Below are 12911 nucleotides of genomic sequence, written 5' to 3'. Positions count from 1 at the left end.
CCTGAATTGTCAGATGGAATTATTAGATCCTGATGAAAGTAGTTTTCAAATTAGCTTTATTTTACATGAACTGGCGCATGTGTCATACAAGTGTCTAAGGCTGCTTTCACACATCAGTTTTTTGGCATCAGGCATGATCCGGCGAAAAAAACGGATCTGTTGCATCAGTTTTTTCCATCAGTTCCTTCAGTTTTTTGACGGATCCGTTGTAATACTGAGCATGCTCAGTTCAAAAACCCGAATCCGGCGGCCGTATCCGTTTTTTTGTTTGTCTTTTTGCCGCATTACGCCTGATCCAGCATCCATAGGCTTCCATTATAAAACATGCCGTATGGCACCGGATCCGGCGCGATACGGTTTTTCGCCGGAGACGAAAAAACGTTCCTCTCAGCATTCCACCCGGCCGCTGGACAAGCAAATTTTGCCGGATCCGGCGAAAGCCGGATGGAAAGCAAGGCTATCCAGCACAATCCGGAGCTAATAGAAGTATATGTGGGAAAAAACTGATCTGGCGGCAACAGACGCCGAATCCGTTTTTTCCGGATTGTGCCTGATAGCAAAAAACTGTTGTGTGAAAGCAGCCTTAAGGCTACTTTACACGCTGCAATATCGGTACCGATATCGCTAGCGTGGGTACCCGCCACCATCTGTTGTGCGACACGGGCAAATCGCTGCCCGTGCCGCACAACATCTCCCAGACATGTCACACATACTTACCTGCCCGGCGACGTCGCTGTGACCGGCGAACCGTCTCCTTTCAAAGGGGGTGGTTCGTTCAGCGTCACAGCTGCGTCACTGAACCGCCGCCCAATAGAAGCGGAGGGGCGGAGATGAGCGGGACGCACATCCCGCCCACCTCCTTTCTTCCGCATAGCGGCCGGGAGGCAGGTAAGGAGAGCTTCCTCGTTCCTGTGGCGTCACACAGAGCGATGTGTGCTGCCGCAGGAACGAGGAACAACTTCGTTACTGCTGCAGTAACGATTTTTGAGAATGGACCCCCCATGTCACCGATGAGCGATTTTGCACGTTTTTGCAACGATGCAAAATCGCTCGTAGGTGTCACACGCAGCAACATCGCTAATGCGGCCGGATGTGCGTCACTAATTCCGTGACCCCAACGAGTTCGTATTAGCGATGTCGTAGCGTGTAAAGCCCCCTTATGTCATCTTGAGGTTTGTGAACAGTTGCAGCCAAGGATTGGGAACCAGGGGCTATAATTAATATTCCTACATACCGCCTCTTGGTTAACCAGTAATATTTATTCACTTATATTTCACAGATGAAGAAATTTGCCCATGCAAATATACTGGCTGGATTGAAACATTATTATGATGACTTGGATTTTAAGAACATTATGGATTTCGTACAAGAAAAGGTTTGTGAATACTGCTATGTACAGCCAGTCTCATCATTATTATTTATATGGAGACTACTTCTATTATTTTCATTATATTGTATTTTGTATATTTATGGATATTGTGACCAGGAAGTCTACAGACACGTCAGAGATGGTTCAGACTTGAAGGTCACTAGCATATCGTTATTGTTTTTAAGGTACATAGGATTTTTAGCATCTTATGTTCTGTACATTTAGGAGCAACAGAGTCTCCCTGGTGCCTCCTACATGTATATCTAGCCATTCTTATTACCACTGATTTACAGTCTAGCTACATACACTGATTTACAAAGTATAGTTGTACTTTTTATTGCCAGGAAATCCAGAAATGTGACCTTTCGGCCAGATAATGTGACCTTTCTTAACCATCGTGATAGAAAAAAAGAAGCACGGTATGACCGAAAGGCGCCTCTCCCCAGAGCAGTCATACCGGCACTTATCTTTTGTATTCTGATTAGCTCCTGCAATCCGATAAGCAGAAGAACTATACTCAACAATTTCACAAAGAGTGCCGAGATCTTTTTACTATGGTATAAGGGCTAGGACCCGACTTATTGGGACTGGAGTGCTGGGATCCTTTTTCTATTCTGTAAATTAATTTACAACTTTGTAAAAAACATTAAAACATTACGAGTGATATCAACCCAGTCAGAGATATTCCTAATCAGGTTTCAGTGCTATTTAAGGTCATATATTGACTTAGAGGATAAAAACCTATATGTAGTTGAGATATTTACACTGCTGATTTGCATAATTTTTCTGAGTGAGACTGTAAAGCTGGCCATATACATTATATAGCTGGCAGCTGGACGATCTTTTGGCTTATAACTAATTCTCCTGCCTCCCCATACACTGGAACACCTACTGTAGCTCATCTGACCATTTCTGTACTCTTTTTTCAGAAGGCCACTTCCGTCTCATGTAGCTTTGGTTTATCTCCTCCTCGAACAAAGAAATCAGCTATTGAAATTCCAGCCACTGGATGCTTCTGTCCCGCAACATTATCTGTTAGGAGGCCCCATACTAATTACAGTGCCTTGTAACAGTATTCGGCCCCCTTGAATTTTTCAACCTTTTCCCACATTTCAGGCTTCAAACATAAAGATAAAAAAAATTAAATTTTATGGTGAAGAATCAACAAGTGGGACATAATTGTGAAGGTGAATGATATTTATTGCTTATTTTACATTTTTGTAAAAAATAAATAACTGAAAAGTGGGGTGTGCAATATTATTCATTCCCTTTACTTTCAGTGCAGCAAACTCACTCCAGAAGTTCTTTGAGGATCTCTGAATGATCCAATGTAGTACCAAATGACTGATGATGATAAATATAAGGCTACTTTCACACTTGCGTTGAACGGTATCCGTTGCATTGCATTGTGTGACGGATGCAACGGATGTGTTGCATATAGTGGCGCAATGGATGCTGCAAAACAACGCAATCCGTTTTGTGTTTTTTACAGTTTTACCGTCGGCAGTCTATTGTGAATGATCAGCTGCTCGCTAACAGTAGTCGGCTGCCGGGTGATCAGCTGAATCCTCACAGTAGCCGGCCGCCGGGTGATCAGCTGATCACTCACAGTAGCCGGCCGCCGGGTGATCAGCTGATCACTCACAGTAGCCGGCCGCTGGGTGATCAGCTGAATCCTCACAGTAGCCGGCCGCCGGGTGATCAGCTGATCACTCACAGTAGCCGGTCGCCGGGTGATCAGCTGATCGTTCGGTCACCGACAATGTGTGCGGGGGGCGGAGTGCGAAGTGGGTGGAGCCAAGCGGGGCCATGGCCCATGGCTGAGGACATCAGTGCCACGGGGACTGCATCGCTGGGGGACAGGTGAGTGTGTGTGTGTACATACGGAGTGCGGGAGGGGGCAGAGCCGAGAGGGAAAGTGTCGTGCTTCCGTCACATGTAACCAGGGTTCCTTGGTTACCCGATGTGTACCCTGGTTACGGGTGCAGGGAGCCAGAGAGAGCATGCGCAGTGAAATCCAAAGGATTCCGCTGCTCAAAAAAAGTTACATGTTGCGTTCCTTCCGCCCGACGCAGCGTCAAAATGACGACGCTGCGTCGTCCAGCGGATACAACGCTGACACTTGCGTTACAGTGCGTCATCCATACAAGTCTATGGAGAATAGCGCAGTGCGTTAGCGGACTGCGCTATTCTCCATAGTGACGGACTCCGCTGAACGCAAGTGTGAAAGTACCCTAAGCCACCTGTGTGTAATCAAGTCTCCGTATAAATGCACCTGCTTTGTGATTATGTCCGTGTTCTGTTTAAAGCACAGAGAATATCATGAAGACCAAGGAACACAACAGGCAGGTCCGTGATACTGTTGTGGAGACGTTTATAGCCGGATTTGGTTGCAAAAAGAATTCCAAAACTTTAAACATCCCAAAAAGGACTGTGCAAGCGATCATATTGAAGTGGAATACGTATCATACCACTGCAAATCTACCAAGACCCGGCCGTCCCTCAAAAATTTCATGTCAAACAAGGAGAAGACTCATCAGAGATGCAGCCAAAAGGCCCATGATCATTCTAGATGAACTGCAGGGATCTACAGCTGAGGTGGGAGAGTCTGTCCATAGGACAACAATCAGTCGTACACTGCACGAATCTGGCCTTTATGGAAGAGTGGCAAGGAGAAAGCCATTTCTCAAACTTATCGATAAAAAGTGTTGTTTAAAGTTTGCCAAAAGCCACCTGGGAGACACACCAAACTTGTGGAAGAAGGTGCTCTGGTCAGATGAAACCAAAATCTAACTTTTTGGGCACAATGCCAAACGATATGTTTGGCGTAAAAACAACACAGCTCATCACCCTGAACACACCATCCCCAGTGTCAAACATGGTGGTGGCAGCATCATGGTTTGCGCCTGCTTTGCTTCAGCAGGGACAAGGAAGATGGTTAAAATTGATGGGAAGATAGATGGAGCCAAATACAGGACCATTCTTGAAGAAAACCTGTTGGAGTCTGCAAAAGACCTGAGACTGGGACGGAGATTTGTCTTCCAACAAGACAATGAATCCCAAACATAAAGCAAAAACCTAGCATGGATAAATGTATCCAGGTGTTAGAATGGCCAAGTCAAAGTCCAGACCTGAATCCAATCGAGAGTCTGTGGAAAGAGCTGAAAACTGCTGTTCACAAACACTCTCCATCCAACCTCACTCAGCTCCAGCTGTTTGCAAAGGAAGAATGGGCAAGAATTTCAGTCTCTCGATGTGCAAAACTGATAGACACATACCCCAAGTGACTGCAGCTGTAATCGCAGCAAAAGGTAGCGCTACAAAGTATTAACTTAAAGGGGCCAAATAATATTGCACGCCCCGATTTTCAGTTTGTTTTTTTTTTTACTTTTTTTACAAAAATTTAAAATAAGCAATAAATTTCGTTCAACTTCACAATTGTGTCCCACTTGTTGTTGATTCTTCACCAGAAAATTATTTTTTTTTTTATCTTTATGCTTGAAGCCTGAAATGTGGGAAAAGGTTGAAAAATTCAAGGGGGCCGAATACTTTTGCAAGGCACTGTAAGTGGTCAGCTAATGCCAAACTTAAAACTACTGTATAAGAGGGTCTTAAAACATCTCATAACATTTTTCTTACATACAGCAGGTGAAATAAGCAGTCCACTTCACCAGCTTTCTATCTAAAGGTGCTATTGACATGAATTTTTCACCAGATGTTGGTAACAATGCATTCAATCCACACAGGCAAAGAAATCAAATTATAGATGTCCATAAACGAAGTTATGTGTAATAATGAGAAATGACAAAGGAAAAAACGTTCTTAATACTTAACTTTCTTAATACTTTCTTAATACTTTGTACAAAAACCTTTGTTGGTGATGATAGTTTCAAGATGCCTCCTGTATAAAGAAACTAGTCACATGCATGGGCAAGCTGTGATTTGGCCCATTGGTCCACACAAGCACTCTTCAGATCCTGAAGGTTCTGTGGGCTCCTTCTATGAGCTCTGAGCTTTAGTTCCTTCCTTAGTTGGCTGGGCTATTCTATCAGCTTCTTTCTTTAACACTAGAACTACTGAGGTAGTCATTTTGACTACTTTGCACCATGTATTTCTATATAGGTGTCATGAGTCCAGTAGTTCTAGTGTTAAACTCAATTGAGAGTTTTCTTGACTTTGTTTTTAGGATCATTGCGTTGCTGAACTGTCCATCCTTGTCTCCTCTTCATCATCCTGGTAGATGGCAGCAGATTTTTATCATGAATGTCTCTGTACATTTGTCCATTCATCCTTCCTTCAATTACATGAAGTTTTCCAGTGCCATATGCTGAAAAACAACCCCACACAATGATGTTTCCACCTCCAAACCTCACTGTTGGTATGGTGTTAAAGACCTCCAAACATGGTGTTTATTATTACATCCAAAGAGTTCAATTTTGGTCTCATATGACCAGACGATATTCTCCCAATATTTCACAGGCTTGTCTAAATGTTCATGAGCAAACTTTAAACACGCTTGAACATGCGTTTTATTCAGCAATATAGTCTTTTGTGGTCAGCAGGCATACATGCCATGGAAGTTGATTGCATTACTCATCGTTTTCTTTAAAAGAATTAGGCTAGGTTCGCACACTGCGTCTTTTTGACGGTGTGTTTTTGTGCGTTTTTGGCTGCTAAAAACGCACAAAAACGCACCTGCGTCGAAAAAACGCATCAAAAAACGCATGCATTTTTGCCGCGATTTGGTGCGTTTTTGGCTGCGTTTTTGATCTCTGCGTTTTGCTGCGTTTTTCCAATGCATTGCATGGGGGGAAAACGCAGAAAAACGCAGGAAAGAACTGACATGTCCATTTTTTTTTTTTAACTCAAAAACGCAGGTAAAAAAAACAGATGTGTGCGGACAGCAAAAATGAAAACTCATAGACTTTGCTGGGGAAGCAAAGTCCTGCAGTTTTGAGGCCCAAAACGCACCCGAAAAACGTGCAAAAACGCCGCGAAAAACGCACTGTGCGCACATAGCCTTATACGTACTGATTCCAGGTCCTTCTGTAGCTCTCCACAGGTGGTCCTTGGCTATTGGACAACTCTTCTGATAATTCACTCATCTGTCTGAAATCTTGCGGGCAGCAATTTGTGGTGAAATGATGTGCTTTCTACTTCTGAATTTTGGCACAAACAGTGCTCACTGGAACCTTCAGTAGTTTAGATACTCTGTAACCAATGCCATAAGTATGATTTGCAACAATAAATTTGCTAAGGTCTTGAGACAGCTCACTGGTTTTACCCATGATGAGATGTTTCTTATAAGTAAATCAGCTGAAATTATTATTCAGTAAGTGGCAAGATTGCTTGCTAATTACTGATAGCTGATGTCATGACTTTCCATGTCTTTTGCACCTCTCTTTCTGCATGTGTTTAATATTTTTTCCCTGTGTCATTTCATATTATTAGGCTATGTACGCACAGTGCGTTTTTCGCGGCATTCTTCGCGTTTTTCGGATGCGTTTTTGCTCAGAAAACTGCATGACTTGGCATTTTTGCTGTCTGCACACAGCGGGGGTTTTTTTAGCTGCGTTTTTGTGGTGCCCACAAAAACGCAGCCTGTCAATTACTTTTGCGTTTTCCACTGTGTTTTCCACCCATTGAGTTCAATGAGATGTTCAAAAACGCAATGAAAAACGCAAATTGCAAATATAGCTGCGTTTTAGTGCGTTTCTATGACTAAAAACGCAGCTATAAACGCAAGGGGTGGGTACCGTAGTAAAGTGACATGTACAGGAAGAGGATTCCTTCTGTTGGTAAACACAGAAGCGTGAATCCTCCCGGTACCGTCCCCGCTGCTTCCACCTGAAATACTGCTTGGTTAGATCACTTCAAACTAGTGAAATATTGCTTGGTTAGATCACTTCAAACTATTCTCTTTCTGAAATACTGCTTCCACCTCCCGTCCGGCACTATGTCCGCTCCCATGCGGCGCCATGTCCGGGCGGGAGGTGGAAGCAGCTGCGAAATCAAATGTGAACAGTAGAAAAAAAAATCTAATACTCACCTGTCTGCAGACTCCCGGTGCCATGTCCGCTCCCAGCTCCTCTTCCCGGTACCGCCACCCCCGCTCTGGATGTGTGCAGATTCCCAGGCACGTCCAATAGCTGCGGGACCTGGCGGTGATCACCTGATGCGGTCACCTGATGCGGCACCTAACGCATCAGCTGATCGTAAGTCTCACGGTGACGCCAGCTTTTTACCGCCCGGCTTAAACTATCAGCTGATGCCATCAGGAGACTTCATCAGCTGATTACCGGCAGCTCCTACAGCGATCGGACAAGAGTCTGCACAGACGTGTGTATTTTTTTTTTTTTTGCACTGATGCATCAGCTGATTGTATAAACGTTTTTTTATACAATCAGCTGCTGTGTCATGGGATTCACGTCCTTGAACTTGACACATCATCTGATCGCTTTGCCTTCCAGCAAACCGATAAGATGATATTGGATCCGGATTGGACGGCGCGTGACTCTTGACCCGGGATTACTGCGGAGGGGGGGGTTCTTTATTTCAATAAAGATGGAGTAACTAATTGTGTTTGTGTTTTATTTCTAATAAAAATATCTTTCTGTGTTGTGTTTTTTTGTATCTTTACTAGAAATTCATGGTGGCCATGTCTAATATTGGCGTGACACCATGAATTTCGGGCTTAGGGCCAGCTGATCATATACAGCTAGCCCTAACCCCATCATTACCGAGCGAGCCACCCAGCATCAGGGCAGCTGGAAGAGTTGGATACAGTGCCAGAAGATGGCGCTTCTATGAAAGCGCCATTTTCTGGGGTGGCTGCGGACTGCAATTCGCAGCAGGGGTGCCCAGAAAGCTTGGGCACTCTGCACTGCGGATTCCAATCCCCAGCTGCCTAGTTGTACCTGGCTGGACTCAAACATTGGGCGAAGCCCACATCATTTTTTTTTAATTATTTCATGAAATTCATGAAATGAATAAAAAAAAAAAAAAAAGGGCTTTCCTATATTTTTTGTTCCCAGCCGGGTACAAATAGGCAGCTGGGGGTTGGGGGCAGCCCCTACCTGCCTGCTGTACCTGGCTAGCATACAAAAATATGGCGAAGCCCACATCATTTTTTGGGGGGGGGGCAAAAAACTCCAGCATAGTCCTGGATGGAAGATGCTGAGCCTTGTAGTTCTGCAGCTGCTGTCTGCTCTCCTGCATACACTATTGGATGGAGTATGCTGAGCCTTGTAGTTCTGCTCTCCCTGCCTCTCCCTTCAGCATACAGTCCTGGATGGAGAATGCTGAGCCTTGTAGTTCTGTAGCTGTCTGCTCTCCTGCATACACTAGTGGAGAATGAAGACCATATTGAAGAAGGAAATTACATCAGAATTTTTTTTTTTTCAACAATCTTTAATGTCATTGTTCACTGATAAAAAAAACCGCATAAAAACGCAGCAAAAAACGCACCAAAACGCGGTAACACATGCGTGCTATACTTACTGAGGCTACTGTGCTTCTGTAACTGCTCCCGCGGCCACCCATTCATCTCTGGGGCCATGCATTAGGCTTATGCATATGCACTGCTTTCCTCGCCTATCGGCGCCTGTGATTGGTTGCAGTCAGATGCGCCCCCACCCTGATTGGCAGCATGTCAGCTGACTGCTTTCAATCACAGGCACTAAGTGCGTCTATATTTGTATAAAAATAAATAAATTAAAATATAGGGTCCCCCAATATTATGATACACAGCACAGCGAAAGCATACAGCTACAGGCTGCAGCCCCCAGCTGTGCGCTTATGTTGGCTGTGTATTAGAATAAGAGGAACTGTATATGGCTTTTTTTCTTTTTTAAATACATAAATTTACGTACTTTTTGGAGGTTAATAAAGTGGAGAAAGAGGGTGGGGTTTTTGTCTTTTATTTCAAATAAAGGATTTTTTCAGTGTTTGTGTTTATTTACTTACAGATTAGTAATGGGGGGGGTCTCATAGACACATCCCATTACTAATCTACCGCTTAGTGGCAGCTATGGGCTGCCATTAACCTCTTATATTACCCCTCATTGCTACCACATCAGGGCAATCGGGAAGAGTCGGGTAATGTGCTGGGATTGTAGCAATCCTGGGTGGCTGTAGGCTGCTATTTTTAGGCTGAGGCTTCCCAATAACCATGGGTCTCCCCAGCCTGAGTATACCAGCCCCCAGCTGTCAGGCTTTATCTTGGCTGGGTATCAAATTGGCAGGTACTGCACGCGGTTTTTTTAAATTATTTATTTAGATAATTTAAGAAAGAAAGCCGCATGCAGTTCCTCTTATTCTGATACACAGCCAAGATACACGCACGGCTGGAGGCTGCGGCCTGTGGCCATATGCTTTATCTGTGCTGAGTATCATAACCCGTAAGTCTGTGACTGGAAGCGCCAGACACGCTGTCACTCAGCGTGGAGGCACGTTTGACTGCAAAAAATCACAGACGCCGATGGGTGAGAAAAGCAGTGCATATGCATGAGCCTAATGCGCGGCCCCAGAAGTGAATGGGTGGCTGCGGAAACTGTTACAGCCGCGCTGGAGGCTCGGTAAGTATGTCGCTGCTTGCTTTATTATTTTTTTCTTTATTTTTATTTTTTGTATTACCCAAGCGCCGGACCCAATCATTAGCTGGAATTCCCGGATACTTTTTAAACAGAGCAGATCTGGACTTTTACAATCCGGGTCTGCCCATCACTAATTGTTACCGAGATTTGGTGAGGAATTTATGTCAATAGCACCTTTATAAATATATTTACTTAGAAAATTGGTGGCGTGTCCAATATTTCAACCACTGTAAGTATTATGTACATGTGTTGTATAAGATAATGTGTATTTTAGCCTATATTGTCTTACAGAAGGAAATGTCTTGCAACCTTGTCATTAGATTTCAAACATTTTTAACAATCTTATAATAAAAAAATGAACAACATTTATCAACTACTGTATCTAAAGAATAGGTGATAAATATTGTATATGATCAGTGAGGGTCTGACTGCTGGGGTACCCACTAAACCTGAAATCCATTGTTCACCCCTCTGCTGGGTTATAAATCCATGCTGCTGGTGAAAAAGACCGAGAAAGTTGAAGCCTTGTGAATGGAATCCAAGTAGTTTATTAGTCAACGCGTTTCGAATTTATTCCTTAGGACAAATCTCAGCTTGCTCTTATTTTCTCCGAGAAAATAAAAAAAACCCCTACGTTTTGTTGAGAGGAAGAATTTTTTAATTACTTCGAAGCGCGTTGACTAATAAACTACTCACACTCCATTTATCTGGCTTCATCCTTCTCTGTACTTTTCACCGACAGCCTAGATTTTTAACCCATTCTTTGCTGGTATACAATCCTTCACTCCGTGCGTCTGCAGCAGCCGTTTACAAGCATTTTCTGTGGTTGTGGACTACTGGTAATACCCAGATAAGACCCTATTGCGCTTGTCTCGCTCCACCTTTAATCCCTATTTACTTCTATGGGAGCCATAGGGGCTTGACAACCACAACCATAGACCGGGAATCGAGTTGTGGTCTCGCATAGACCACCGAACCCCCATTCTCGCTGACTTCCACTGATTATAGGTGGTATATGTTGCTCATGAGAGAATCCCTTTAAATTAATTAAAATATTAATAAAAATCAAAAACTCCCTTGTAACTCACATGATCCAAATATAGATCCTTGATTAATTTAGTTTGGAGGCCACAGAATAGCATAGTACCGTAGATAATACTCTTTTAACAGTAATCTATTGATACAAAGCCAGAATATTAATATTGAAAATTCCCCACAGCCGATTTCACTTCCAAGAACTGCCGTCTTTATCATTTACGCCCGTACACCTTTAACAAATAGCGTATTAAGTAAAATCTATAGTGTATGCGCGCGCAGCACCCCGAACCATTAATTTACAGCAAAAGCCATTGGTAAATAGTGATTTCCTGATAATGCATTCCTGGCATGAAGCCGTATGCAACACATTCATTCTGCGTGTCATAAGGTTGTGCCTCTTAAATTAATATTGCTTGTTATGGCATTTCATGCTGGTTATTCTAATTCAAGGCTAGGTCTATTAATCTAAATATATGGGACTGCTGCTTTCAATATGCGACACTGTGTAATAGGAGCAAGATACATGGTGTGGTTAAAAAGAGCATGTGCGGAATATAATTTATAGCTACACGTATGTACAGCAAGGTAGCACAACCTGGTGATGAAATTCTAAATGAATGACGTGTCTCACAATAATCACTCCAAAAGTGATTTGTAATGTCCATGGTAGCGAAGGTAGAAAGACAGGACCGTCCTAATCACATCATCAGAGCGAGCCTGTACATTTTCACACACAAATCATTGCTCAGAATTTATTTACCATCTGGTAAAGTGAATCCCCCCAAGATGTTCTCTATACATTACTCATCTATGTAAGCATTGGGGGATTATATGTTGCTTTCCTTAGGCTGCTTTCACACATCCGGTTTTTGCATTGCAGCTCAATCCGGTTCAAAAACCTATGCAACGGATGCGGCGAAAAAAACGGATCCGATGCATAAGTTTTTCCATGCAGCACGTCCGTTTTTTTGACGGATGCGGCTTGATACTGAGCATGCGCAGTGCAAAAAATCGCATCCGGCCGCCAGATGCATTTTTTTGCCACAGAACGCCGCATCTGGCGTCCATAGGCTTGCATTGTAAATCGTGCCGGATCCAGCGCGATGTGGTTTTTTCGCCGCACAAAAAAACGTGCCAGGCAACGTTCCATCCGGCCGCCGCATGAGCTAAATATGCCGCATCCGGCAAAAAACGGATACAATGCAATGCCATGCGGCACAATACGGCGCTAATGCAAGTCTATGCGGAAAAAACCCAACCGGCGGCAAAAAAAACTGGTTGTGTTTTTTCTGCAAAGCACCGTATTGTGCCGCTCAACAAAAACCAGATGTGTAAAAGCAGCCTTAAAGAGGTTTTGTAACTGAGCAGTTTCGGCCGTCGCCAACACTGTGAACAGTTGATCGGCGGGGGTGCTGGGTGTCTCCCCCCCACCGATCAGACATTGATGACCTATCGTATACCTATCCTATCCTAAGGATAGGCCATCAATGTTAAAATAGCAGACAACCTCTTCAAGGAATAAAAAAAAAATATGTGAAGTATAAAGATCCAATAATAACTAGACATGGTGCGAATCACATCCGCAGCTCTTCTTTTGAGTAGCTTGACTTTCTCAATGCCACATGTGCAACACACCGCAACAGTGATGTTATGGCACATTGGCTAATCAAAAGACGAGCCGCCAATGTCAGGAGATGAGAAGCAGTCTTCAGAGCTCCTGTCCAGTAGCCACAAATTACTGATGCGACCGCTTACTACTGAACAAGGAGACTCCAGTTACCTAAGGATTATTAGTAATGATGGCATGCATTGATTCACAGGACCCAGTATAGCGGCCTTGTCAGTAATTCTTAGGCCAATGGACAGCAACCCTGAGAAGCATCTCTTAGCTCTGCATCCGCCAATCTTCT

At 43.7% G+C, this 12911-nt stretch overlaps 1 protein-coding gene across 3 annotated transcripts in view; it reads left to right on the top strand.

The window, feature by feature from the left end:
• LOC142304100 (tetraspanin-15-like) overlaps positions 1-12911 on the top strand; it is a 262757-nt gene that overhangs the window by 166419 nt on the left and 83427 nt on the right. For all 3 annotated transcript variants that reach the window (XM_075346136.1, XM_075346135.1, XM_075346134.1), the window contains one exon: positions 1280-1375. In XM_075346136.1, the coding sequence (XP_075202251.1) occupies positions 1280-1375 (96 nt within the window). The remainder of the gene's footprint in view (positions 1-1279; positions 1376-12911) is intronic.

This window comes from Anomaloglossus baeobatrachus, chromosome 4, assembly GCF_048569485.1.
Source record: "Anomaloglossus baeobatrachus isolate aAnoBae1 chromosome 4, aAnoBae1.hap1, whole genome shotgun sequence".
Classification (NCBI taxonomy): Eukaryota; Metazoa; Chordata; class Amphibia; order Anura; family Aromobatidae; genus Anomaloglossus; species Anomaloglossus baeobatrachus.
The sequence above is the reverse complement of the archived record's forward strand: the minus strand, read 5'-3'. Positions and strand labels throughout refer to the sequence as shown.